Source organism: Neolamprologus brichardi, chromosome 2 (genome assembly GCF_056152115.1).
Source record: "Neolamprologus brichardi isolate AB-2024 chromosome 2, ASM5615211v1, whole genome shotgun sequence".
Classification (NCBI taxonomy): domain Eukaryota; kingdom Metazoa; phylum Chordata; class Actinopteri; order Cichliformes; family Cichlidae; genus Neolamprologus; species Neolamprologus brichardi.
Genome location: NC_142105.1, coordinates 26,845,573 through 26,873,551, shown reverse-complemented (window position 1 = coordinate 26,873,551; position 27,979 = coordinate 26,845,573). Strand labels below are relative to the sequence as shown.

Here is a 27,979-nt window from a genome sequence, read left to right as displayed (position 1 = left end):
TACATTTGAAATAATTATTAAATAATCCAGCTATCCAAAATGAGTACTAAATGCCTTTTAGTTTATTCTGTTTCGTATTTAATGAATCTTACAGACCAAACCACAGATCACAGTTAGCTCACATTACACAAATTACCATATATTGCACCATAAAAGTACCACTGTACAAAGGCCCTTACTGCATATGTTTTTAAGATATTTGAGCTTCTTAAAAGTAATGCTTTATGAGCTGTGCTAAACATACTAGTTGGGGTCATAAATCTTATGGCACAGGAGTTCCACTTTTTTCACATTAAAAGTTGAAAAAGCACTGGTACTGAAAATGAAAGGCATATTCATAGATACATACAAATGAGATACTGTATATATGAATTATATCTGTATCCTAGATTAGGTGCTGCATATGCATATCCATATACATACAGTTAGTCAGTGATAAACATTAGAACAGCTTTCATTGAGTGAAATCAACCATAACAACATTGTTTCTGAAGTGTAAGGATTAAACGAACATGTTTGGTTCTTCGGTTTTAAACACTGCAGAAGACATCAAAATGAAGGAACAGCCAGAACTTGGATCTAGACATTGACAGGTGACTGTACATGTTCATGTTTGTGGTGCATATACTGTACAGAGTGCTAAAGGCTCACTGTATTCACTTGTGTTGCATTTAAAATCCAAGCCTCATTCTAGAGGAGCACATAAAATAAATAATAAGCGACACTGCACATTTTAATTTAGGCTTTGGTTAAATCGTTTTCTGAGTCCAAAACAATGTCATTGTGCTGTTTTATAGATTTTGTTTGACATCTTCTAAACCTCTTAGGACATCATGATTAAAAGGTGTTATACTGATTTACTGCCATTATTGTCCCATTAAAATCGTTCCATATTGTTCGGAAAAATCAAGTGAAACAGTGAGACTTAACTGCAAAAATGTTGCTTAATATAATAAAATAACTAAAGCTGTCAAAAGTACTTGAATTCTTCCATGCAAAAACAACTTAAAGGCATAATGGCTAAAGGCCTTGATCTTTTCTGTTCTGTACACTTATTGATCTTATCTCTCAGCACTCTAAGTCATACAGTATCTTCAGGCCTAGTTCACATATAAAGCACAAAGTCAAGTACAAAACATAAAAGTACTCAAAGTTACCACATTTACAAAGTACTGATTTTCTCTTATTTCATACATTAAAACTGTAGGTTGGTGCTTTTCTGATGTGTAGTTAATTGTGCTATTTCACGCCTTAGTTACCCTATTTATCATACAACAAAGCTGTAGTAGACCAAGACAAAGCAGAGCAGTTAAAAATATGATATCTTATGTGTTTCATTTTTTGAAGAGAGAGAGTGTGTATTTTCAAGGCATTTCAACATTTCCATGTCCACTTTTTTGCTCTTTGTTGTGGCTTCTTTTAATATCCACTGGCACAGTTTTTCAGATAGTCCATTTCATTGCATCTCCTCTTGAAATTTTATTTTTAACATATGACAGTTGAAACCATGCTGTCTTATCATGCATACTGAATGGGCAGGGATGCATTGCTGACTGGCTTTTCATGGGTTCAAAGATAAAGCGCTGGGCCATGTTTTTACAGACTCAGCAGGGCAGACCTGGAGGGGGGTGTATGGTTAGAGGTTTCTTCTTTCCTCTGTGAAGCCATTCTTGTCAGTGTTAATCCTGTACGCTGCAGGTGGATGGGGGTCTTATGTGGAACTGCTGCTGCTGGTTGTGGATGCCTGCCAATGAGATGAAAATTAGACAAATTTCAAAAAAAGAACAAGAGCACTTGGGACTGGGCAAACTGACACATCTCATGCAGCCGACGTCTGTCGCTTATACAGGGCTTCAAGCAGAGGACAGACTGGGTTGAGGGATTGGGCGGATCCTTGAACATGTAGTGGGGAGGTGGCAGATCTATGAATACCATGCTGCAAAATTATGTGAAGGAGAGTGGTTGCTAGGTAACTGGGTGACCGGTTTCTCTTTGCGCGTCTCCTGCACAAAGATTTAGGTCACAATTCAGTCTACAACAGACATTGTGTCATTCATATTCAAACGTGTCATTCTGTGAAGTCAGAAACATTTAGTAGAATCACCGGTTTAACAGCACAGCCCAATTCCACTTACAAACATTCAAAAACAGGAAAAAGTCCTAATATATAAGTGATGGATTATTAGGGGATGAACAGACATGCACACACACCATTCTTTTGAGAACATAGTGATTCAATTAAGGGCATTTTTTCTTGGCATATATTTCAGTTTTTCTCAGTTGCTTAGGCTCAGTTCCTGAATTAGAGTTAATGCTGTCAAAACAATATACAGAATCATTCACAGCACTGTGTTGCTCATCCACAGCATAAGGAAAAAAATTCATTATTCTTTAAATTTGTAAATCTTTCAGCAGGTCTAGACAATTTGAATGCTCATGGGTTGCATTTGTCTTTGTCGTCAATATAAATTATTCTTTTTTCTCCATGGAATAGTTTTTAATCTTAAACTCTATTATAGGTGTATGTTACAAGTATGAAACCTTAAACTTAAAAAAAAAAATGGAGCTGAGCTGTCAGAAAAATATGTGAAGTATGAAAACCTGGGGCCAGAGTTTTTTTGTTTTTTTCCCCCCATTTAGTATAGTTTATATTGTGACAATTGCAGGAAAAACATAGTTTACCCTCACACTACATGGAAATGTAAGTGGTTCATTACAAACACAGAATTTTCACTTTGATACAAAGTGAAAAGAATTGGAGGAAAAGACTAGAAGTGAGGAAATTCAAAATAACAACCCACTGTCTTCGGTCAAAATATCCCTGATTCACACTTTTCATGTTGATGTCAGAGGTATTTTTGCTAGCACGTGAAGTTAATTTTCACATAGGTTTTGAGTGAGTTACAGCCTCTTTACTGTAGGGTTTATTTGTTTGCTGCATGCATGTGCTGCTCTTGGTAATTAATCTTCAATGCAGAGAGTGTTGAAAATGTTTTGAGAAATCTACCAAAGCAACTGAGAAAAACCTGTAACAGCAAAGGCCAGAACCTAAGCCAGCAAATGACAACAGTGTTGACTGAAGTGAAGGGTTTTTTTGTTTGTTTTGCTTTGGTTTCTTTTGTTTTGTTTAGTTTCTCAACATGATTGTCACTTTGTTCACCAAAAGCAATGACTATGACAGGAATACTAATTTAATACTACTTAATTTGGATGACTGTATTCGCTGAAATATAAGCAAGACTGTAAGCCATTACGATTATTTTTGTTTAATCTTTTTTCTTGTCTGAGGTCAATAAAGGTCATGATAGTAATGTTTTATGCACCAAAATAATATAAAAGTATTAAGGGAGAAAACATAGTACTCAAATATATTAGCATGCTGTTAATCACTGTGCTGGTTAGACTGTATAAGAAGCTTTCATTAGGCCTAATGGATGAGACTGTAAGCATTAAAGCTGACACAAAAGTGGCAAAATGCATGTAATGTTAAGTAAGTCAAGTGATCTTTAGCCAGTTAAAAAAAACATCTCCTCCTCAAAGAAAATGAAATACAAGACACTGCATAATACTAACATCCACCGAGAACAAAACAAACACAAAATCAATTGAAACAATAGTTCTGTAATAAATAATAGAAAAGTTATCCAGGGCGGGGGAGTGAGACTTCTGCATACCTCCAACTGCAGAGCGGACTTCCTTCATTTAGGGTACTTTAGAGTGGGGAGAAAAAAAAAGCAATTCAGTGGTCAGGTCAGTACAAGCACAGAAGGATTCTTTGTGTATGTGTGTATGAATCCAGTGATCACAGAGTTGGCACTATAAACTGAATGTTATGACTTATAAATAGCACAGAATAAGCATGTTAGTGTGAACCTTAGAAGGAAATACTGTTACAATGTGTGCTACAGAAGTAGGTCAAAACACAGTTTTACATTTAGAGTACCATACTTACCAAGAAAGAAAGACAGACAGACAGATATGACATAGAATAATGGCAAAATTGTATCATATTTAGGTTATTTATTCTAACCAATAAATTAAGAGATTTCTGTTTCTTATCTCAAAACCTGTTCATCTCAACTACTGGAGATTAACTGCCTGCCCTAAGGTCATAGTTTCCTGCAAACATAGTGCAGACTTGAGTTTGAAGTTGTTCTGATGACCAGCAATCTCATATTCTGTATCTTCTTCATGTTGAAAGGTCATGTCATCAACAGCAAAAAACAAACAAACAAAACAAAATAGTGAGGACAATATAACTATTTCAAAACCTACAAACAAAGTCCCACTCCTATCTGATCTCAAAATGTATTTCTCCTGTTTGTTTTAAAATAAATCTTATTTGAATCGCATACCTTTGCTCATGTGCCTGTGACCAATTAACATAAAACGAAACACACTGACACCAGAGCAAAAAAGTATTTGGGTTTCACACATGTGAAACATTATTGTTGGCATTTTTTAAATCTGTAGTCATTTTCTAAAGGTTGTAATGTCTCTCATGCAAAGAGAAAAACATTTCCATTGCAGATATTGCAACTATGTACCAGCGATTAAAGGTTTACATTTTTTTTTCACTTTGGAGTTTGTTAAACAAGAAATTGTAATAAGTAGGAGGTATCCTTTTTTAAAAAGAGTTTGTTGAAAATGCAAAAACATTAAGGACCTATACCTGCAGAGTAGAGGCTGCTGAGTCACTAGTGTCTGTCAGTCCTGTCCCTCTGGGTATGCTGGACACAATGTACCTGGAGCCCTTTGGCAGAGGCTGTCTAACCACCAGCTTTCCTTTCCTGGTCTCTGCTAGAAACAGACTGTACCAGTAGGCATCGTTGGAGACCAGAGTGGAGTCTGCGATGGTGGAGTTCCTCTCACTGATCACACTGTTCCTGGAAGGAGGAGCTGCTTTGCTGGGCTTGGGTTTCTGACACTTGATCACGATGGTGACCAATATGGTGATGAGCAGCAGAAACGACACCGAGCCCAGACCGATGACCAAATACAGGTTGATGTCTGAGAAGATGTCATATTCCAGAGGCTCCTCAGTCATGTCAGAGTAGGCTTTAACAGCAGTCTCCATTGTGGTCAGCTTGATGGTGACTGTAGCAGAGAGAGCAGGCTCTCCGTTGTCCTTGGCAACAACAACCAGTCTCTGGTGGCGTGGATCTCTGTAACTGAACATCCTCATAGTCCGGATCTCTCCATTGTATTGATCCAGACTAAACAAGGTGGCGTCAGTCACCTGTAGAAACTGGTAGGTGATCCGAGAGTTGTGCACAGAGTCTGTATCTAAGGCTATCACCTTTGCAATCAGGGATCCTTTATCAGTGGATCTGGGAATCTTTTCCTCCACCACAGAGCCGTGTGCACGCCACGGAGACACAATAACTGGAGCATTGTCATTCTGGTCCACAATAATGATGTGGACTGTCACATTACTGCTGAGAGGAGGAGAGCCAGAGTCTCTGGCCTCGATGTGGAACAGAAACTCCTTCTCAATCTCATAATCAAAGGTTTTGAGTGCGTAAAGATTACCGTTTTCTGGATTGATGGAGAACAGCATGGACATGGAGGTGTTGGCTATCTCCTTCTCTATTATGAAATAAACTAGATATTGGTTTTCATGGAGGTCAGGGTCAAAGGCAGTGAGTGAGCTGAGCAAGGCCCCAGGTGCATTATTCTCCATGACACGTATAGTATAAAATGACTGGGGGAACTGTGGGACATTGTCATTAACATCCAGCAGCTCTAAAGTCATAGTTTCATTGTCAGATAAAGGAGGAGAGCCTCTGTCTGTCACAGTGAAAGTGATGTCATATTCTGGCACCTTCTCACGGTCTAATGGCTCTGACACTACTAATTCATAATAGTTATCAGAGGACTCCCTCAGTTTGAAAGGCATATTATCTGGAATATGAAGATCAACTATTCCATTATCACCTGAATCTTTATCACTGACACTAACTACAGCTATCACTGTGTCTGTGGGTGTGTCTTCTTTTATTGGGCTTTGAAATGATTTAATTGATATTTCTGGGTGATTATCATTCATATCTGTCACCTGTATTGTAAGTTTACACTGTCCAGATACTGAGTTAGGTCCCTTATCACTGGCTATAATTTCCATTTCATAAAGTTTTAAATCTTCATAATTTATCATCTCTTTGACTCTGATCTCACCATTTTCTGGATTGAGGTTAAACATCTTTTGGGTCCTTTCTGATGTATACAAACTGTATGAATAAACAATCTCAGAATTGGATCCTTCATCTAAATCAGTGGCATTCAGTTTAATTACTAGACTGCCAATTGGAGAGTTTTCCATCACATCTACGACATATTTTGCTTTTTCAAAAGAAGGGGCGTTGTCGTTGACATCAAGCACGCGAACAATGATGCTGGCTGTACCTGTGCGGGTGGGAACTCCACCGTCCACAGCAGTGAGTATTAGATTATGAACAGCCTGCTTCTCCCTGTCTAAAGGTTTTTTTAAAATTAAGTCTGCAAACTTTGTCCCGTCTCGCCCGGTCTGAATTTCAACTGAGAAATGTTCACTTGAGCTCAGATGGTAATTTTTCACAGAATTTGTTCCAACATCTGGGTCTGCAGCATTGTTCAGTGAGAATCTCTCCCCCACTGGACTTGATTCAGAAATGTCCAAATGCATCGTCCCCCTCCGAAAATGTGGAGCGTTGTCATTAATGTCCGTTATTTCCACCTCAATATTAAACATCCGCACAGGATTCTCGATAGTAGCGTCTAATTTAAGAACGCAGTATGATGTTGTCTTCAATGGACACAAAAACTCACGGTCAATCCTTTCTAAAATGAACAGCTCCCCAGTTACCTTGTTAATGTCGAGGTATTTTTTGTTAGCTACTACATCGACGCGCATTTTTCTTTCATTCAGTGTCTTCACATCTAACCTCAGGTCGGTTGCTAAATTTGCAACGACAGAACCTTCCTCCATTTCTTCAGGAATAGAATAATGGGTGATTGAAGACGCAGTATTCACGATAGCAGAAAGAAAGAAAATCAGGGAAACGTACCCTGTCCCGCATGACTGTTTGAGATGGTGCATCATCGTGAAGCTTCCGTAACTCTGAAACACCTTGAAATGTGCGGAAACGCATGTAAATCGTCCTCTTGTTGACTAAACACACGAAACGGACATCATCAGAGAAAATGTTTCTTCCTCACGAGTGACGTAGATTTTAAATGGGACCACCTATTCTCCTTCCTCCAATAAATTTACGTGAAATCGATGACCTCACTAATGGGTGTGTTTTTCTGCAAAACAGCGGCGGAAACAATTGCGCAACTTTTTCAATAAAAAAAACCCATAAAAATAAAATACAGTTATTTTTATTAAATAACAACAGAATCAGGGCGTCTCAATTTCCGTTTAAGAAGTTGCTGATGCGAACTGGGACGTGAATTAGTGATTGCACACGAAGTACTTCCCAGTTTTCGGCATTTTTCCATTTCTTCACGCACTTTTTTCTTTATTACGCAACTATCATGAAGAAAACAGCGAGTTTGTAACACAGTATCCCGTTTGCCTGGCGGAGTGCGAGGTTTCCTGTGCTGATGCGTGAAACAGTACTGGACAAGTAATGACATCAAATGTATCACTGCGCATTGCGAATGGCGGTTACTCTGTTATGATGTGCTACCGATTTTCCCGTCTTTTCTGTCTGTTTTCAGTGCCTAAGGAATGATATAAAGGCCGGTTGAATTGCAAGACACATCTATTTTTGAAACGGCGCTAAAATTATATTACATGTTTTGTGCCATAAAACTTTATTGCGATTTAATAAACTGTATGCATCACCCGGGTCTTTGTCACACTCACCTAAAGAGTGTTTGCTCTCGCTATTGGTAAGGTACACAATGCATGCTTGCTACTTTACACATAAAATTTAGGCAAGCTACTCGATATAGCGTGCACTCAAAGAGACAATGGAAAGAGTTAAGATAAGAATAAGAATAAGAATAAGAATAAGAATAAGAATAATAACAACAACAACAATAAGAATAATTTCAGCCAAGTACAGAAAACTAAGTGTCAGTTAGTGATCAGACCAGTCAACAAAACTAAACAAACACACCAAGCATGTCTGTATTTTTGTAGTTTATCTACAGTTTCAGTGCGTGTATATATGAAGGTTTTCGTTCTTAAATGTTCGTGCATGCTCGATTATTAACATATTTATTTGAACGCTTGAACTGACTATGTAATATTTTCTTATCTTTGGGAAGGGGGGGGCATGTTACTGTCTGTGGTTTTATGCACTCTATTTGCAGTGTTTCTACTGAGTTTTGGACCTTGCCTCTATTGGCACAGCCTACTTAAAAACTCAGTTCTCACATAGGTTCATTTGTAAGTCTCTGTGGTTCTGCATTTATACTGTGTAGAAGTTTCCTCCCAAAAATTATAGTGGACAGGTTTCACCATTAGGTGTGTTGCTATATGGTCAGAATATTTCACGTATTTAAACAAAATGTAAATATCATATTTATGACACATTTAATTTCCTCAAAACATGTCTATTTTTTCTTTTTAGACAACTTTTGTGCTGTTACTCTGTCATCTTCCTTTGTTACATGTTTTGAGTGTAATTCTTTAAAAAGAAAAACTGTACACACAAAATGTACAGTTGAACAATAAGCTATTTTTCATTCTTCCAACAAATATTCCTTTAGTAGATATCTAGTCAGATTAACAAAGTTATTCCTTTGACCACACTAATGATGATGGAGAGAAACTCTGATTTGCTTATTGACCCAAATACCAAATATAGCAATTAAAAAACAAATAGAGGTCGGTAGATTTAAGTAAACTGACTGGACTGGGATGGATTCAAATTCCAAAGCTGAATTAATGATTCAGTCCAACACTGATCACTTGTAAGCGGAGGGGTGGACATTGACAGAGTACATCAGTATAAATAAATGCTGAATGTAAACTTTTCCCATACCTGCAGAGTAGAAGCTGCTGAGTCACTAGTGTCTGTCAGTCCTGTCCCTCTCGGTATGCTGGACACAATGTACCTGGAGCCCTTAGGCAGAGGCTGTCTAACCACCAGCTTTCCTTTTCTGGTCTCTGCTAGAAACAGACTGTACCAGTAGGCATCGTTGGAGACCAGAGTGGAGTCTGCAATGGTGGAGTTCCTCTCACTGATCACACTGTTCCTGGAGGGAGGAGCTGCTTTGCTGGGCTTGGGTTTCTGACACTTGATCACGATGGTGACCAATATGGTGATGAGCAGCAGAAATGACACGGAGCCCAGACCGATGACCAAATACAGGTTGATGTCTGAGAAGATGTCATATTCCAGAGGCTCCTCAGTCATGTCAGAGTAGGCTTTAACAGCAGTCTCCATTGTGGTTAGTTTGATGGTGACTGTAGCAGAGAGAGCAGGCTCTCCATTGTCCTTGGCAACAACAACCAGTCTCTGGTGGCGTGGATCTCTGTAACTGAACATCCTCATAGTCCGGATCTCTCCGTTGTATTGATCCAGACTGAACAAGGTGGCATCAGTCACTTGTAGAAACTGGTAAGTGATCCGAGAGTTGTGCACAGAGTCTGTATCTAAGGCTATCACCTTTGCAATCAGGGATCCTTTATCAGTGGATCTGGGGATCTTTTCCTCCACCACAGAGCCGTGTGCACGCCACGGAGACACAATAACTGGAGCATTGTCGTTCTGGTCCACAATAATGATGTGGACGGTCACATTACTGCTGAGAGGAGGAGAGCCAGAGTCTCTGGCCTCGATGTGGAACAGAAACTCCGTCTCAATCTCATAATCAAAGGTTTTGAGTGCGTAAAGATTACCGTTCTCTGGATTGATGGAGAACAGCATGGACATGGAGGTGTTGGCTATCTCCTTCTCTATTATGAAATAAACTAGATACTGGTTTTCATGGAGGTCGGGGTCAAAGGCAGTGAGTGAGCTGAGCAAGGCCCCAGGTGCATTATTCTCCATGACACGTATAGTATAAAATGACTGGGGGAACTGTGGGACATTGTCATTAACATCCAGCAGCTCTAAAGTCATAGTTTCATTGTCAGATAAAGGAGGAGAGCCTCTGTCTGTCACAGTGAAAGTGATGTCATATTCTGGCACCTTCTCACGGTCTAAAGGCTCCGACACTACTAATTCATAATAGTTATCAGAGGACTCCCTCAGTTTGAAAGGCATATTATCTGGAATATGAAGATCAACTATTCCATTATCACCTGAATCTTTATCACTGACACTAACTACAGCTATCACTGTGTCTGTGGGTGTGTCTTCTTTTATTGGGCTTTGAAATGATTTAATTGATATTTCTGGGTGATTATCATTCATATCTGTCACCTGTATTGTAAGTTTACACTGTCCAGATACTGAGTTAGGTCCCTTATCACTGGCTATAATTTCCATTTCATAAAGTTTTAAATCTTCATAATTTATCATCTCTTTGACTCTGATCTCACCATTTTCTGGATTGAGGTTAAACATCTTTTGGGTCCTTTCTGATGTATACAAACTGTATGAATAAACAATCTCAGAATTGGATCCTTCATCTAAATCAGTGGCATTCAGTTTAATTACTAGACTGCCAATTGGAGAGTTTTCCATCACATCTACGACATATTTTGCTTTTTCAAAAGAAGGGGCGTTGTCGTTGACATCAAGCACGCGAACAATGATGCTGGCTGTACCTGTGCGGGTGGGAACTCCACCGTCCACAGCAGTGAGTATTAGATTATGAACAGCCTGCTTCTCCCTGTCTAAAGGTTTTTTTAAAATCAAGTCTGCAAACTTTGTCCCGTCTCGCCCGGTCTGAATTTCAACTGAGAAATGTTCACTTGAGCTCAGATGGTAATTTTTCACAGAATTTGTTCCAACATCTGGGTCTGCAGCATTGTTCAGTGAGAATCTCTCCCCCACTGGACTTGATTCAGAAATGTCCAAATGCATCGTCCCCCTCCGAAAATGTGGAGCGTTGTCATTAATGTCCACGATTTCCACCTCAATGTTAAACATTCGCACTGGATTCTCAACGGAAGCGTCTAATTTAAGAAAGCAAGACGTGGCGGTCTTTAGAGGACATAAAAACTCTCTGTCTATCCTTTCCAGAATAAAGAGCTCTCCTGTGTCTTTTTTGATGTCAAGATATTTTTTATTGCCTACAACGTCAACGCGCATTTTTCTGTTACTCAGACTTCTTGTATCTAATCCCAAATCTGTTGCTAAATTCGCAACAAGAGAACCTTCGTCCATTTCTTCGGGAACCGAATAATGGGTGACTGTCGATACCGGATTCATGATGGGAAAAAGAAAAAGAAATACTGAGACATACCATCTTCGGGAACACTTGAGATTACGGTGAGCCATTGAGGAAAAGAATGCGTATTTAAAATCTTTTAATTTCTTCTATGTTCGGACAAGGTGAAGTAATCCTCAAATCTCTGACGAAAGCCAATAGCCTACGGTAATTTCTGGAGAAAATATCTTTATGCCGCTGTCTTCCGAGCCTGGTGTAAATATGCCGTCTACAACGCCTACAATGAAGTATCGTGAGAATTATGACGTCACTTGTGATTAGGTTTTACTGAAGAGCAGCGCCATCAACAGTATTTAGAGAATTTTTCCGAGTCGTAACTAACTAGAAATTTATTTTTATTAAAAACAAAAAACAATAATATTATGAAATACTTTAATTATGTTTTTGCCTGCTTTAAGATTTGAATTTCATACTCCGAATATACTTCCTGTTTATTCTGTTTTCTCACTGTAGTTTTTATTCTTTGTGTTTGTTATAATGATATATAATTTTATTTAAACATAGGCTAAATTGCATCATGTAAAACATAAAGACACAACAAATGACTCTGCATTAGGCTTTCAATCAGCGACTTCTGAAAAATACAATCCAAACAATTTAATATGACTTTCTGGTGTAAGTGATGGGCCTCTGGAATTCATTTAGTTAAATTTCGAGAAATTATTATAATCCATCCATATTTAAGTGTTATCCAAAAAATGCAAAGGTAGTAAATATCAACTCTTAATAAATATAAATTTGATAATGCTCAACTTATATCTAAATGACAGCTTTGACCAGAATCAGAATGAAGACAGTATGTCTCAGTGCAAATTTCTAAAATTTGAAGCTGTAAGTTTTGGAAATTTTTCTATACACAATAGATGCACCTTTGGGTGCTAAAAAGGAGACATAAGTGGGGTTTTAACATGTCAAAGTTTTAAGAAAAGAAAAAAAATTCTGAAATTTTCTGTTCAACATGTTCCTTTATGCCTATGTTCATAAAAGTGCAACAAAGGATTTATATATATACGTGTGCTGAAAGTGTCTTTAAGTGCCTTTTTTTTGTCATACCTGCAGAGTAGAAGCTGCTGAGTCACTAGTGTCTGTCAGTCCTGTCCCTCTCGGTATGCTGGACACAATGTACCTGGAGCCCTTTGGCAGAGGCTGTCTAACCACCAGCTTTCCTTTCCTGGTCTCTGCTAGAAACAGACTGTACCAGTAGGCATCGTTGGAGACCAGAGTGGAGTCTGCAATGGTGGAGTTCCTCTCACTGATCACACTGTTCCTGGAGGGAGGAGCTGCTTTGCTGGGCTTGGGTTTCTGACACTTGATCACGATGGTGACCAATATGGTGATGAGCAGCAGAAACGACACCGAGCCCAGACCGATGACCAAATACAGGTTGATGTCTGAGAAGATGTCATATTCCAGAGGCTCCTCAGTCATGTCAGAGTAGGCTTTAACAGCAGTCTCCATTGTGGTCAGGCTGATGGTGACTGTAGCAGAGAGAGCAGGCTCTCCGTTGTCCTTGGCAACAACAATAAGTCTCTGGTGGCGTGGATCTCTGTAACTGAACATCCTCATAGTCCGGATCTCTCCGTTGTATTGATCCAGACTAAACAAGGTGGCGTCAGTCACCTGTAGAAACTGGTAGGTGATCCGAGAGTTGTGCACAGAGTCTGTATCTAAGGCTATCACCTTTGCAATCAGGGATCCTTTATCAGTGGATCTGGGGATCTTTTCCTCCACCACAGAGCCGTGTGCACGCCACGGAGACACAATAACTGGAGCATTGTCGTTCTGGTCCACAATAATGATGTGGACGGTCACGTTACTGCTGAGAGGAGGAGAGCCAGAGTCTCTGGCCTCGATGTGGAACAGAAACTCCTTCTCAATCTCATAATCAAAGGTTTTGAGTGCGTAAAGATTACCGTTCTCTGGATTGATGGAGAACAACATGGACATGGAGGTGTTGGCTATTTCCTTCTCTATTATGAAATAAACTAGATACTGGTTTTCATGGAGGTCGGGGTCAAAGGCAGTGAGTGAGCTGAGCAAGGCCCCAGGTGCGTTATTCTCCATGACACGTATAGTATAAAATGACTGGGGGAACTGTGGGACATTGTCATTTACATCCAGCAGCTCTAAAGTCATAGTTTCATTGTCAGATAAAGGAGGAGAGCCTCTGTCTGTCACAGTGAAAGTGATGTCATATTCTGGCACCTTCTCACGGTCTAAAGGCTCTGACACTACTAATTCATAATAGTTATCAGAGGACTCCCTCAGTTTGAAAGGCATATTATCTGGAATATGAAGATCAACTATTCCATTATCACCTGAATCTTTATCACTGACACTAACTACAGCTATCACTGTGTCTATGGGTGTGTCTTCTTTTATTGGGCTTTGAAATGATTTAATTGATATTTCTGGGTGATTATCATTCATATCTGTCACCTGTATTGTAAGTTTACACTGTCCAGATACTGAGTTAGGTCCCTTATCACTAGCTATAATTTCCATTTCATAAAGTTTTAAATCTTCATAATTTATCATCTCTTTGACTCTGATCTCACCATTTTCTGGATTGAGGTTAAACATCTTTTGGGTCCTTTCTGATGTATACAAACTGTATGAATAAACAATCTCAGAATTGGATCCTTCATCTAAATCAGTGGCATTCAGTTTAATTACTAGACTGCCAACTGGAGAGTTTTCCATCACATCTACGACATATTTTGCTTTTTCAAAAGAAGGGGCGTTGTCGTTGACATCAAGCACGCGGACAATGATGCTGGCTGTACCTGTGCGGGTGGGGACTCCACCGTCCACAGCAGTGAGTATTAGATTATGAACAGCCTGCTTCTCCCTGTCTAAAGATGTTTTCACAATCAGGTCTGCAAACTTTGAACCATCTCTCCCGGTCTGAATTTCAAGCGCAAAGTGTTGATTTTTACTAAGATGGTAATTTTTTACTGAATTTGAACCGAAATCGGGATCCACAGCATTAGGTAGGGAAAAGCGCTCCCCTGGCGAGGTCGATTCGGATATATCTAAATGCATCGTGTCTCTACGAAAAAAAGGCGCATTGTCATTGATGTCCATTATTTCAACCTCAATGTTGAACAGCCGAATTGGATTTTCGATCGTCACATCCATTTTAAGAAAACACGATGGATTCTTGCTGTTACATATGTATTCGCGGTCAATCTTTTCAGAAACAAATAACTCTCCAGTTTCTTTATTGATTTCAAGATATCGCTTATTGGCGATGACATCCAGTCTCATGTTGCGTCTACCCAGTGATTTTGCGTCCAGACCCAAATCCAATGCTAGATTAGCGACCACGGAACCTTGTTCCATCTCTTCGGGGATTGAGTAGTGTGTAACAGCAGATATAACGGAGACGGCCACACAGAAAAAAATGAGCATCGACACGTACCTCATCCCAGAGCGATGACATAATTTAAAATCCATGATTATTAGTTCGTCTCGTTCACAAATAAAACGCCTCTGGATGCGCAAGTCGATGTCTCGGTTCCAAGAAAGCACACCTCTATGAAAATCAACAAAGAGGTTATATACTATGACCTCGGGCTGCTAGAAGAAAGAACCATGTAAAAATGGAGGTTCTGTTACTTTCCTCAGTTATCTGGATGGTGACGTCACGTGAACCTGATTTTTTTTTGTGGTAAAGAGCGACGCGTAGTGTTATCTCTCGCTTGAATTAACCGAATTCGAAAGTATAATGCTGATATGCTTTACAGAAGTAGTTGTTATAGTTATTAGTGTCGTTGCTCCTACAGCTGTCCTCCTAATTTACCTAAAATATAGATCATTTGTAGCATTCAACTGCAGTTACTACATAACAAAAAAAAGCACAGCAAGATAATTAATTTGATTAATAAACACATATTTTGTTTTCTTATTGGTATTTGGTTGAGTGGTTTTAAAAAATAATGGATACACAGTGTTAACGGTGTTGATTAAGCAGAGAAACAGCAGTAAAACCATAGAAATGGTAAGTGTAAAAATTTCACTCGTTGTTTCTCCATACCTGCAGAGTAGAAGCTGCTGAGTCACTAGTGTCTGTCAGTCCTGTCCCCCTGGGTATGCTGGACACAATGTACCTGGAGCCCTTTGGCAGAGGCTGTCTAACCACCAGCTTTCCTTTCCTGGTCTCTGCTAGAAACAGACTGTACCAGTAGGCATCGTTGGAGACCAGAGTGGAGTCTGCAATGGTGGAGTTCCTCTCACTGATCACACTGTTCCTGGAGGGAGGAGCTGCTTTGCTGGGCTTGGGTTTCTGACACTTGATCACGATGGTGACCAATATGGTGATGAGCAGCAGAAACGACACCGAGCCCAGACCGATGACCAAATACAGGTTGATGTCTGAGAAGATGTCATATTCCAGAGGCTCCTCAGTCATGTCAGAGTAGGCTTTAACAGCAGTCTCCATTGTGGTCAGCTTGATGGTGACTGTAGCAGAGAGAGCAGGCTCTCCATTGTCCTTGGCTACAACAACAAGTCTCTGGTGGCGTGGATCTCTGTAACTGAACATCCTCATAGTCCGGATCTCTCCGTTGTATTGATCCAGACTGAACAAGGTGGCGTCAGTCACCTGTAGAAACTGGTAGGTGATCCGAGAGTTGTGCACAGAGTCTGTATCTAAGGCTATCACCTTGGCAACCAGGGATCCTTTATCAGTGGATCTGGGGATCTTTTCCTCCACCACAGAGCCGTGTGCACGCCACGGAGACACAATAACTGGAGCATTGTCATTCTGGTCCACAATAATGATGTGGACGGTCACGTTACTGCTGAGAGGAGGAGAGCCAGAGTCTCTGGCCTCGATGTGGAACAGAAACTCCTTCTCAATCTCATAATCAAAGGTTTTGAGTGCGTAAAGATTACCGTTCTCTGGATTGATGGAGAACAGCATAGACATTGAGGTGTTGGCTATCTCCTTCTCTATTATGAAATAAACTAGATACTGGTTTTCATGGAGGTCAGGATCAAAGGCAGTGAGTGAGCTGAGCAAGGCCCCAGGTGCGTTATTCTCCATGACACGTATAGTATAAAATGACTGGGGGAACTGTGGGACATTGTCATTAACATCCAGCAGCTCTAGAGTCATAGTTTCATTGTCAGATAAAGGAGGAGAGCCTCTGTCTGTCACAGTGAAAGTGATGTCATATTCTGACACCTTCTCACGGTCTAAAGGCTGTGACACTACCAATTCATAATAGTTATCAGAGGACTCCCTCAGTTTGAAAGGCATATTATCTGGAATATGAAGATCAACTATTCCATTATCACCTGAATCTTTATCACTGACACTAACTACAGCTATCACCGTGTCCAATTCAATGTTTTCAGTGACTGGAGTTTGAAATGACTTGATAGAAATTTGTGGATGATTATCATTCATGTCTTCTACAATAATCTTAATTTTACATTGGCCTGATAATGCACCAACCCCTTTATCGGTTGCTATAACTTCCATATCATAAATCCTGAAATCTTCATAATTTAACACCCCCTTTACAGTAATCTCACCCGTTGTAGGGTTTAGATTAAAGGTTTCCTGTGTTTTTTCCGATGTATACAGACTATATGAATATACTATTTCTGAATTTAAGCCTTCATCTAAATCTGTCGCATTAAGATGAATAACAATACTTCCAACTGGAGAATTCTCCAGTACACTAACCTGATAACTGTCTTCTTCAAATTTAGGGGCGTTGTCATTGGTATCTAAAACGTGAACAAAAACAGTAGCAGTTCCTGAACTAGGCGGTATACCGCCATCTACGGCCGTAAGAATTAAATTATGAGCAGCGCGTTCCTCTCGATTTAGTTTTTTTGTAAGGATCAAATCAGCAAATTTTGATCCATCTCTTCCTGTTTGAATTTCGATAGTGAAATAATCACTCTCACTCAAGTGGTAGGCTTTTACGGAGTTCGATCCAACATCTGGATCAACTGCGTTGCTCACTGAAAAACGCTCTCCAGCCTCTGTCCCTTCTGAAATGTCTAAATCTATGGTGTCTCTTCGGAAGTGGGGCGCGTTATCGTTTATGTCCATTATCTCCAATTCTATGTAAAAAATTCTTTTGGGATTTTCGATTATTGCCTCCATTTTCAGATAACATGACGTCTTAGCGGGACAGAGAGATTCTCTGTCAATTCGTTCAACAATGTACAGCTCCCCTGTTTCTTTGTTCACGTCCAGATATTTTCTATTTGCAATAATCTCTAGACGCATTTTCCGTTCGACCAGTGTCTTCACATCTATTCCCAAATCCCCGGCTAGATTTGCTACAACAGAGCCTTCTTCCAGTTCCTCGGGAACAGAGTAGTGTGTCACAGCTGCAGTGTACTTTATATTGGAAGCGAGAAGAATGAATATCAGCACATACCTTCTCCAGTGTCCAAAGCAGACAAAACCCTTCATTCTTACTACGACGTTTTTTTCTTAAGCAATTTAAAATAAGTGGGCTTTAAAGAAGAGGTAGGCGTCAGTTAATTTCCCCCCGAAAATGCAAGTACAGTGTCTGGAAATCCTTGAAATCCAAATCCACCAGGAGCTGCTCGTTTTCCGTTCTCTTCCTCTTATTTAAAATTTTACTGGGGTGGCGATCGAGATGTCACTATTGTCCCGTAAGTTAGATTGGGAAACAGCGCCTCTGCCTGAAATAAAATGGCCATCACACAATATTTTTTTAATGCAAAAATAATTTACTAACTTGCCCCAAGATTAAACTTAAACACTAATAAATGCTTAGGAAGTTTATTGGTAATGATTTACACGGCTGATGTGGAAGATGCGTTTTTGTGGGAGTATTTTACTTTTTTTATTTTCACTTGAATGAGTCGCTGCACGACGTAGAATAAATATATTCATATCATTTTCTGTAAAACACCGCGTTTTATTTCCAAAATATTTTATATAAACTGCAAAAAGGGAAAACGTTTGCTTTAGATAACTACATTGAACTAAATGTCGAATAAAGATTTTAGGATAGGACATCACTGAACTGTGCTGCATATAAAAGAGCAACATGAGTGTGAATAATAAGGATGACATTTAATAAAATTTGCATCTCAAACAAAGGGAGCATTTCTAAATTAATGCTTGGGAATAAAGCAATTTAATCCAGTACTGGGTAATAAAAATGAACATTTTCTGAATGATATTATACCCAATCAGGGTGTCTCAAAAAAGTGCCTCACCTGCAGAGTAGAAGCTGCTGAGTCACTAGTGTCTGTCAGTCCTGTCCCTCTCGGTATGCTGGACACAATGTACCTGGAGCCCTTTGGCAGAGGCTGTCTAACCACCAGCTTTCCTTTCCTGGTCTCTGCTAGAAACAGACTGTACCAGTAGGCATCGTTGGAGACCAGAGTGGAGTCTGCGATGGTGGAGTTCCTCTCACTGATCACACTGTTCCTGGAGGGAGGAGCTGCTTTGCTGGGCTTGGGTTTCTGACACTTGATCACGATGGTGACCAATATGGTGATGAGCAGCAGAAACGACACCGAGCCCAGACCGATGACCAAATACAGGTTGATGTCTGAGAAGATGTCATATTCCAGAGGCTCCTCAGTCATGTCAGAGTAGGCTTTAACAGCAGTCTCCATTGTGGTCAGCTTGATGGTGACTGTAGCAGAGAGAGCAGGCTCTCCGTTGTCCTTGGCAACAACAACTAGTCTCTGGTGGCGTGGATCTCTGTAACTGAACATCCTCATAGTCCGGATCTCTCCATTGTATTGATCCAGACTAAACAAGGTGGCGTCAGTCACCTGAAGAAACTGGTAAGTGATCCGAGAGTTGTGCACAGAGTCATTGTCTAAGGCTATCACCTTTGCAATCAGGGATCCTTTATCAGTGGATCTGGGGATCTTTTCCTCCACCACAGAGCCGTGTGCACGCCACGGAGACACAATAACGGGAGCATTGTCGTTCTGGTCCACAATAATGATGTGGACGGTCACGTTACTGCTGAGAGGAGGAGATCCAGAGTCTCTGGCCTCGATGTGGAACAGAAACTCCTTCTCAATCTCATAATCAAAGGTTTTGAGTGCATAAAGATTACCGTTCTCTGGATTGATGGAGAACAGCATGGACATGGAGGTGTTGGCTATCTCCTTCTCTATTATGAAATAAACTAGATACTGGTTTTCATGGAGGTCAGGGTCAAAGGCAGTGAGTGAGCTGAGCAAGGCCCCAGGTGCGTTATTCTCCATGACACGTATAGTATAAAATGACTGGTGGAACTGTGGAACATTGTCATTAACATCCAGCAACTCTAAAGTCATAGTTTCATTGTCAGATAAAGGAGGAGAGCCTCTGTCTGTCACAGTGAAAGTGATGTCATATTCTGGCACCTTCTCACGGTCTAAAGGCTCCGACACTACTAATTCATAATAGTTATCAGAGGACTCCCTCAGTTTGAAAGGCATATTATCTGGAATATGAAGATCAACTATTCCATTATCACCTGAATCTTTATCACTGACACTAACTACAGCTATCACTGTGTCTAACTTGATGTTTTCAGTTACTGGACTCTGAAATGATTTAATTGATATTTCTGGGTGATTATCATTCATGTCTTCTACTAGAATCTTTATGGTACATTGTCCTGATAAACTGGTGGCTCCTTTATCAGCAGCTATAACTTCCATATCATAAATCCTGAAATCTTCATAGTTCAGCATTCCCTTAACTGTAATTTCACCAGTGGCAGGATTCAGATTAAATGTCTCCTGTGTTTTTTCTGACGTATATAAACTGTACGAATATGTTATATCAGAATTTGATCCTTCATCTAAGTCTGTTGCATTTAAATGAACAACAAGACTTCCAATTGGAGAGTTTTCCATTAAATTTACACTCAGATTGTCTTTATCAAACGTAGGTGGATTGTCATTTGTGTCCAGAACATGAACAATAACACTGGCAGTGCCAGAACGAGCGGGTGTTCCTCCATCTACAGCTGTGAGTATCAAATTATGAACAGCCTGCTGCTCTCGATCTAATGTCTTTGTTAGAATTAATTCTGCAAACTTCGATCCATCTCTTCCGGTCTGAACTTCTATATTAAAATATTCACTTTCACTCAGATAATATGTTTTCACTGAATTGGATCCAACATCAGGATCGACTGCATTACTCAGAGAAAATCTCTCTCCTCTTGCTGTGACTTCAGATATATCCAAATGTATGGCGTCTCGTCGAAATTGCGGGGCGTTGTCGTTCATGTCAAGAATTTCTATTTCTATATTAAATATTCGTAACGGGCTTTCTAGTATTACCTCTAGTTTTAGATAGCAAGAGGACTTGGTATTGCAAATGTATTCCCTGTCGATCTTTTCAACAACATACAGCTCACCAGTCTCTTTGTTCACATCCAGATATTTCTTGTTCGCGATGATATCAAGACGCATCTTCCTCTGATTCAGTGTCTTAAGATCCAGGGTCAGATCGGTGGCGATATTAGCCACGACGGATCCTTCTTTCATTTCTTCTGGTATCGAATAATGAGTCACTGAGGCCCACAGTGGATTGGCGATCGAAAACAGAAAAAGACTGAGCAGCACGTACCTTTCCAACGACTCCATTGTTACAAAAGCACCCCTGGTTTTGTATCGAATCATATTATTTCACTCGGAATATTTGACGTTTCTAGCAATACTAATTTGCGCTGAGACCTATTCTACTCGAAACACGTTCAAACTGAATTTTATCGCACCATTTTTTCCGCGGTAAAGTTTGCGAGTGCGTTTTCGCACTTTCAGCACCACGGAGCTGTTTGGTCTTTTTCTGATTCGCTAAGACGTAGTTAGCATTGTGACTACGTTGATGGGCTGGCCTTTTATGGACGGAACAGCGCCACCGAAAACATCATACCACATTTTACTTGTGTTAAAGGAAGGGGAAAAAGTAAGAAAAAAAAATATTGAAGTATTCATTTTATATTTCGTGAGATTAGTTTTGATAATAAAACAATTGTATTTTGCCTTTTTACGAACGTCAATTATATTTATATACCTGAAAAAGTATACGATGTAAAACGAGAATCCGCTGTTTTGTACATGTTACAAATACAAATAATAAGGTTTATAAAGCAGAGAAATTACTGCAAAGGCGGACACTGGATTCCTACCTGCAGAGTAGAGGCTGCTGAGTCACTAGTGTCTGTCAGTCCTGTCCCTCTCGGTATGCTGGACACAATGTACCTGGAGCCCTTTGGCAGAGGCTGTCTAACCACCAGCTTTCCTTTCCTGGTCTCTGCTAGAAACAGACTGTACCAGTAGGCATCGTTGGAGACCAGAGTGGAGTCTGCAATGGTGGAGTTCCTCTCACTGATCACACTGTTCCTGGAGGGAGGAGCTGCTTTGCTGGGCTTGGGTTTCTGACACTTGATCACGATGGTGACCAATATGGTGATGAGCAGCAGAAACGACACCGAGCCCAGACCGATGACCAAATACAGGTTGATGTCTGAGAAGATGTCATATTCCAGAGGCTCCTCAGTCATGTCAGAGTAGGCTTTAACAGCAGTCTCCATTGTGGTCAGCTTGATGGTGACTGTAGCAGAGAGAGCAGGCTCTCCGTTGTCCTTGGCTACAACAACCAGTCTCTGGTGGCGTGGATCTCTGTAACTGAACATCCTCATAGTCCGGATCTCTCCATTGTATTGATCCAGACTAAACAAGGTGGCGTCAGTCACCTGAAGAAACTGGTAGGTGATCCGAGAGTTGTGCACAGAGTCATTGTCTAAGGCTATCACCTTTGCAATCAGGGATCCTTTATCAGTGGATCTGGGGATCTTTTCCTCCACCACAGAGCCGTGTGCACGCCACGGAGACACAATAACGGGAGCATTGTCGTTCTGGTCCACAATAATGATGTGGACGGTCACGTTACTGCTGAGAGGAGGAGAGCCAGAGTCTCTGGCCTCGATGTGGAACAGAAACTCCTTCTCAATCTCATAATCAAAGGTTTTGAGTGCGTAAAGATTACCGTTCTCTGGATTGATGGAGAACAGCATGGACATGGAGGTGTTGGCTATCTCCTTCTCTATTATGAAATAAACTAGATATTGGTTTTCATGGAGGTCAGGGTCAAAGGCAGTGAGTGAGCTGAGCAAGGCCCCAGGTGCGTTATTCTCCATGACACGTATAGTATAAAATGACTGGGGGAACTGTGGGACATTGTCATTTACATCCAGCAGCTCTAAAGTCATAGTTTCATTGTCAGATAAAGGAGGAGAGCCTCTGTCTGTCACAGTGAAAGTGATGTCATATTCTGGCACCTTCTCACGGTCTAATGGCTCTGACACTACTAATTCATAATAGTTATCAGAGGACTCCCTCAGTTTGAAAGGCATATTATCTGGAATATGAAGATCAACTATTCCATTATCACCTGAATCTTTATCACTGACACTAACTACAGCTATCACTGTGTCTAACTTGATGTTTTCAGTTACTGGACTCTGAAATGATTTAATTGATATTTCTGGGTGATTATCATTCATGTCTTCTACTAGAATCTGTATGGTGCATTGTCCTGATAAACTGGTGGCTCCTTTATCAGCAGCTATAACTTCCATATCATAAATCCTGAAATTTTCATAGTTCAGCACTCCCTTAACTGTAATTTCACCAGTGGCAGGATTCAGATTAAATGTCTCCTGTGTTTTTTCTGACGTATATAAACTGTATGAATATGTTATATCAGAATTTGATCCTTCATCTAAGTCTGTTGCATTTAAATGAACAACAAGACTTCCTGTCGGAGAGTTTTCCATTATTTTAACACTCAGATTGTCTTTTTCAAAGGTGGGTGCGTTATCATTTGTATCTAAAACTCGTACAATAACACTTGCAGTGCCAGAGCGAGCAGGTGTTCCTCCATCTACAGCTGTGAGTATCAAATTATGAACAGCCTGCTGCTCTCGATCTAATGTCTGTTTTAATATCAAATCCGCAAACTTTGATCCATCTCTTCCGGTCTGAACTTCAATTGTAAATTGTTCACTTTCACTTAAATGGTACGTTTTCACTGAATTACTGCCCACATCAGGATCAACGGCATTGCTCAAAGAGAATCTTTCTCCTGTAGGCGTTGATTCAATTATGTCTAAATGTATAGTCTCTCGTCGAAATTGCGGGGCGTTGTCGTTCATGTCAAGAATTTCTACTTCCATGTTAAATATTCGTACTGGATTTTCTAGTATTATCTCTAATCTTAGATAGCAAGACGCTGACGACTTGGTCGTGCAAATATGTTCCCTGTCGATCTTTTCAACAACATACAGCTCACCAGTCTCTTTGTTCACATCTAGATATTTCTTGTTTGCGATGATATCAAGACGCATCTTCCTCTGATTCAGTGTTTTAACATCCAGCCCGAGGTCGGGGGCGAGATTAGCCACGACGGATCCTTCTTTCAATTCTTCTGGTATTGAATAATGAGTCGCTGAGGCCGATGTGTATCGAACAAAAGAGAAAATAACAGCAAGCAGCACATACCTCTTATGGAACCCCATTGTTCTGGAAACCCGTCTTTAAGTGAGTTAATTGCTCTTCGAACGATAAAGTATATGATTCCAGCAATATTCAGTTTTGATATTCTGTCCTTCATCACAGGCAAACAGCCATTCCAATATCGACCTTTTCCTTGTCCAAATAATGCCAGCGCCCCACGGAGGGGACCTTCAGCACTACGGAGCTGTCCGCTTGTTTATCTCTTTTCTCAGACCACCACGGTGTTCTTGCATGACGTCCGTGTGTCGGCTTTTTAGTTATAGAATAGCGCCACCCCTTTGATTTTACAAGATCTTCCTAACTACGTTGAACATGATATGCCAAAAAATTATTTTCGATTCATACTTTTTTCATGTATGTATGCAGTGCTGACCATAAACTGCCAGGCCTTGCTATACACACACACACACACACACACACACACACACACACACACATATATATATATATATATATATATATATATATATATATATATATATATATATATATCACAACTAATGAGGTGGGATCACTTGGGTTAAATTCGTTTATTTCCTTTCAGTGGGCTTAAATTTAGTAATTTTGAAAATTACATTCATAGTTAATACAAAGTTTATGCGTGCAGATTATTATGTCCAATCGCTTCAAAAATGTAACAGTGGAAACGATATGTCACTGAAAATGTGCAGATTATTTACAAATATAATTCAATTAAGATTATTTACTTTTCAACTTATTCTCCTGTGGTTTATGGTTTTCTAATTATTCATGTTGGTGACCCTTCAGATGAACCAGTGAGTCACTCCTGTTCTTTTTTTCTGTTTGTTTTGTTTTTCTTACCACTAATCAATACCAAGTATTAAATTAAATATATATATTTTTAAAGTGTTATTCACCCCTATTGAAGGAACATAAATTTAAAAAAAACTTATTTATTGCAGTTATTCACTGCTTCGTTGTATACTAGGTTGTGCATGCGACACTGGTGCCTCCTGGACGGTTTTGAAAGTTTATGTGATCACTGCAACTAAGTTATGGATGAACACAAGTTAATATAATAATAATAATAATAATAAGTCATTTAGAAAAATTAGGAGAAGAGTTCAAACTATTAGGTTTGCAATACATCTGAAAATGGTACCTCATGATAATTTCGGAGATTTTCGAATAATTCACTAGAATGTTTTCTAAATGAACTCAAGGGTTAAAAGAAAAAATGTAATAACAATTAATATTTATATGTTATTGTGCAAATAAAATACCATATCTGTGCATTAACTTCCTACCTGCAGAGTAGAAGCTGCTGAGTCACTAGTGTCTGTCAGTCCTGTCCCTCTTGGTATGCTGGACACAATGTACCTGGAGCCCTTTGGCAGAGGCTGTCTAACCACCAGCTTTCCTTTCCTGGTCTCTGCTAGAAACAGACTGTACCAGTAGGCATCGTTGGAGACCAGAGTGGAGTCTGCGATGGTGGAGTTCCTCTCACTGATCACACTGTTCCTGGAGGGAGGAGCTGCTTTGCTGGGCTTGGGTTTCTGACACTTGATCACGATGGTGACCAATATGGTGATGAGCAGCAGAAACGACACCGAGCCCAGACCGATGACCAAATACAAGTTGATGTCTGAGAAGATGTCATATTCCAGAGGCTCCTCAGTCATGTCAGAGTAGGCTTTAACAGCAGTCTCCATTGTGGTCAGCTTGATGGTGACTGTAGCAGAGAGAGCAGGCTCTCCGTTGTCCTTGGCAACAACAACAAGTCTCTGGTGGCGTGGATCTCTGTAACTGAACATCCTCATAGTCCGGATCTCTCCATTGTATTGATCCAGACTAAACAAGGTGGCGTCAGTCACCTGAAGAAACTGGTAGGTGATCCGAGAGTTGTGCACAGAGTCTGTATCTAAGGCTATCACCTTTGCAATCAGGGATCCTTTATCAGTGGATCTGGGGATGTTTTCCTCCACCACAGAGCCGTGTGCACGCCACGGAGACACAATAACTGGAGCATTGTCGTTCTGGTCCACAATAATGATGTGGACGGTCACATTACTGCTGAGAGGAGGAGAGCCAGAGTCTCTGGCCTCGATGTGGAACAGAAACTCCTTCTCAATCTCATAATCAAAGGTTTTGAGTGCGTAAAGATTACCGTTCTCTGGGTTGATGGAGAACAGCATGGACATGGAGGTGTTGGCTATCTCCTTCTCTATTATGAAATAAACTAGATACTGGTTTTCATGGAGGTCAGGGTCAAAGGCAGTGAGCGAGCTGAGCAAGGCCCCGGGTGCGTTATTCTCCATGACACGTATAGTATAAAATGACTGGGGGAACTGAGGGACATTGTCATTAACATCCAGCAGCTCTAAAGTCATAGTTTCATTGTCAGATAAAGGAGGAGAGCCTCTGTCTGTCACAGTGAAAGTGATGTCATATTCTGGCACCTTCTCACGGTCTAAAGGCTCTGACACTACTAATTCATAATAGTTATCAGAGGACTCCCTCAGTTTGAAAGGCATATTATCTGGAATATGAAGATCAACTATTCCATTATCACCTGAATCTTTATCACTGACACTAACTACAGCTATCACTGTGTCCAACTCGATGTTTTCAGTCACTGGACTCTGAAATGATTTAATTGATATTTCTGGGTGATTATCATTCATGTCTTCTACTAGAATCTTTATGGTGCATTGTCCTGTCAAACTGCTGGCTCCTTTATCAGAAGCTATAACTTCCATATCATAAATCCTGAAATCTTCATAGTTCAGCACTCCCTTAACTGTAATTTCACCAGTGGCAGGATTCAGATTAAATGTCTCCTGTGTTTTTTCTGATGTATATAAACTGTATGAATATGTTATATCAGAATTTGATCCTTCATCTAAATCTGTTGCATTAAGATCAATAACAAGACTTCCAATCGGAGAATTTTCCATTATTTTTACATTATAGATTGATTGATCAAATATAGGTGGATTGTCATTTGTGTCTAAAACATGAACAATAACACTGGCAGTGCCAGAACGAGCAGGTGTTCCTCCATCTACAGCTGTGAGTATCAAGTTATGAACAGCCTGCTTCTCTCGATCTAATGTCTGTTTTAAGATTAAATCCGCAAACTTTGACCCGTCTCTTCCGGTCTGAACTTCAATTGTAAATTGTTCACTTTCACTTAAATGGTACGTTTTCACTGAGTTACTGCCCACATCGGGATCAACGGCATTGCTCAAAGAGAATCTTTCTCCTGTAGGCGTTGATTCAGATATGTCCAAGTGTATGGCGTCTCTTCGGAATTGTGGGGCGTTGTCGTTTATATCCAAAATTTCCAGTTCAATATTAAATATTCTCAATGGATTTTCTAGTATTACTTCCATTTTTAAGTAACACACTGTCAGCGTTTTTGTACAAAGATATTCCCTGTCAATCTTCTCAACAACATACAGCTCACCAGTCTCTTTGTTCACATCCAGATATTTTTTGTTGGCGATAAGGTCAAGCCGCATCTTCCTCTTACCGAGTGATTTAACGTCTAGGCTGAGATCAGTAGCAAGGTTAGCAACAACTGACCCTTCCTTCATTTCTTCCCGTATGGAATAATGAGTCACTGAGGCCCGTACGCTATGAACAGAACTAAAAATAACGGCGAGCAGAACATACCTCTTAAAAGACTTCATTGTTGCGTGGGACCCGTTTTTCCCGTTATTTAAGGTTTCACTGCATTTCAAGCGATATACTGTACGTGAATAGCAGTTTTCAGTATTTCTCTTCCCTCCTTGATTAAAAAATATGCAGTCGATTCACTCCCAGCTATATCCCAGGGTAAAATGAGCAAGACGCGTTGAACGGGGGTGTTTCGGCACCTGGACACTGTCGCTTCTCTTACTATAAGCAATAATGGCGACGACACACAGTCATGACGTTATGGTCTGAGCTGTTCCTGACCAAACAGCGCCACCTTTTGGATTGTATAATGTTTTGAAATGCTTGGCATGAAGATAAGTTATGAATATTTTAATTTATTTCTTGTATTGTCAGGTGTGACTGATTGACTCCAGGTCCTTTTTAAGTTAATGAAAAAGTTTGTTCATGACCTCACTTATTTTTCTCAATTAGCCCC

The 27,979-nt window shown here is 40.1% G+C and overlaps 3 protein-coding genes and 2 pseudogenes across 7 annotated transcripts; all 5 read right to left on the bottom strand.

Moving 5' to 3' along the window:
* Positions 1–40: 40 nt before the first annotated feature.
* On the bottom strand, positions 41–24,212 carry pcdh2a1 (protocadherin 2 alpha 1). 5 transcript variants are annotated; one of them, XM_087849991.1, is made up of 3 exons: positions 21,492–24,212; positions 3,675–3,710; positions 41–1,744 (listed from the first exon to the last, which is right to left on the bottom strand). In XM_087849991.1, exons 1-2 carry the CDS (start codon positions 23,880–23,882, stop codon positions 3,699–3,701), a joined length of 2,403 nt encoding a protein of 800 aa, XP_087706117.1. In that variant the 5' UTR covers positions 23,883–24,212; the 3' UTR covers positions 41–1,744; positions 3,675–3,698. The 5 variants fall into 5 exon arrangements, with proteins under 5 accessions (XP_087706117.1, XP_087706110.1, XP_006781481.2 ...); XM_087849984.1 differs by lacking the exon at positions 21,492–24,212 and adding an exon at positions 8,979–11,387; XM_006781418.2 differs by lacking the exon at positions 21,492–24,212 and adding an exon at positions 4,673–8,966.
* LOC148106152 (protocadherin alpha-C2 pseudogene) lies at positions 12,384–14,796 on the bottom strand (annotated as a pseudogene).
* On the bottom strand, positions 15,343–17,779 carry LOC148106151 (protocadherin alpha-C2-like). Its single transcript, XM_087850004.1, has one exon. The coding sequence runs from the start codon at positions 17,777–17,779 to the stop codon at positions 15,356–15,358; it is 2,424 nt and encodes an 807-aa protein (XP_087706130.1). The 3' UTR covers positions 15,343–15,355.
* On the bottom strand, positions 18,527–21,378 carry LOC102796258 (protocadherin alpha-C2 pseudogene; annotated as a pseudogene).
* Positions 24,213–24,933: 721 nt separating the features above from the next.
* LOC148106150 (protocadherin alpha-C2-like) lies at positions 24,934–27,800 on the bottom strand. Its single transcript, XM_087849780.1, has one exon. It carries the CDS (start codon positions 27,534–27,536, stop codon positions 25,137–25,139), a length of 2,400 nt encoding a protein of 799 aa, XP_087705906.1. The 5' UTR covers positions 27,537–27,800; the 3' UTR covers positions 24,934–25,136.
* Positions 27,801–27,979: the final 179 nt, after the last annotated feature.

Coding starts and splice junctions, on each gene's coding strand:
- pcdh2a1 (XM_087849970.1), bottom strand. CDS start 11,387: ATGGCTCACCGTAATCTCAAGTGTTCCCGAAGATGGTATGTCTCAGTA. Junction 1,745..8,978: donor CAGCAGCTTCTACTCTGCAG/GTATGGGAAAAG, acceptor TCTCATTGGCAG/GCATCCACAACCAGCAGCAG.
- LOC148106151 (XM_087850004.1), bottom strand. CDS start 17,779: ATGAAGGGTTTTGTCTGCTTTGGACACTGGAGAAGGTATGTGCTGATA.
- LOC148106150 (XM_087849780.1), bottom strand. CDS start 27,536: ATGAAGTCTTTTAAGAGGTATGTTCTGCTCGCCGTTATTTTTAGTTCT.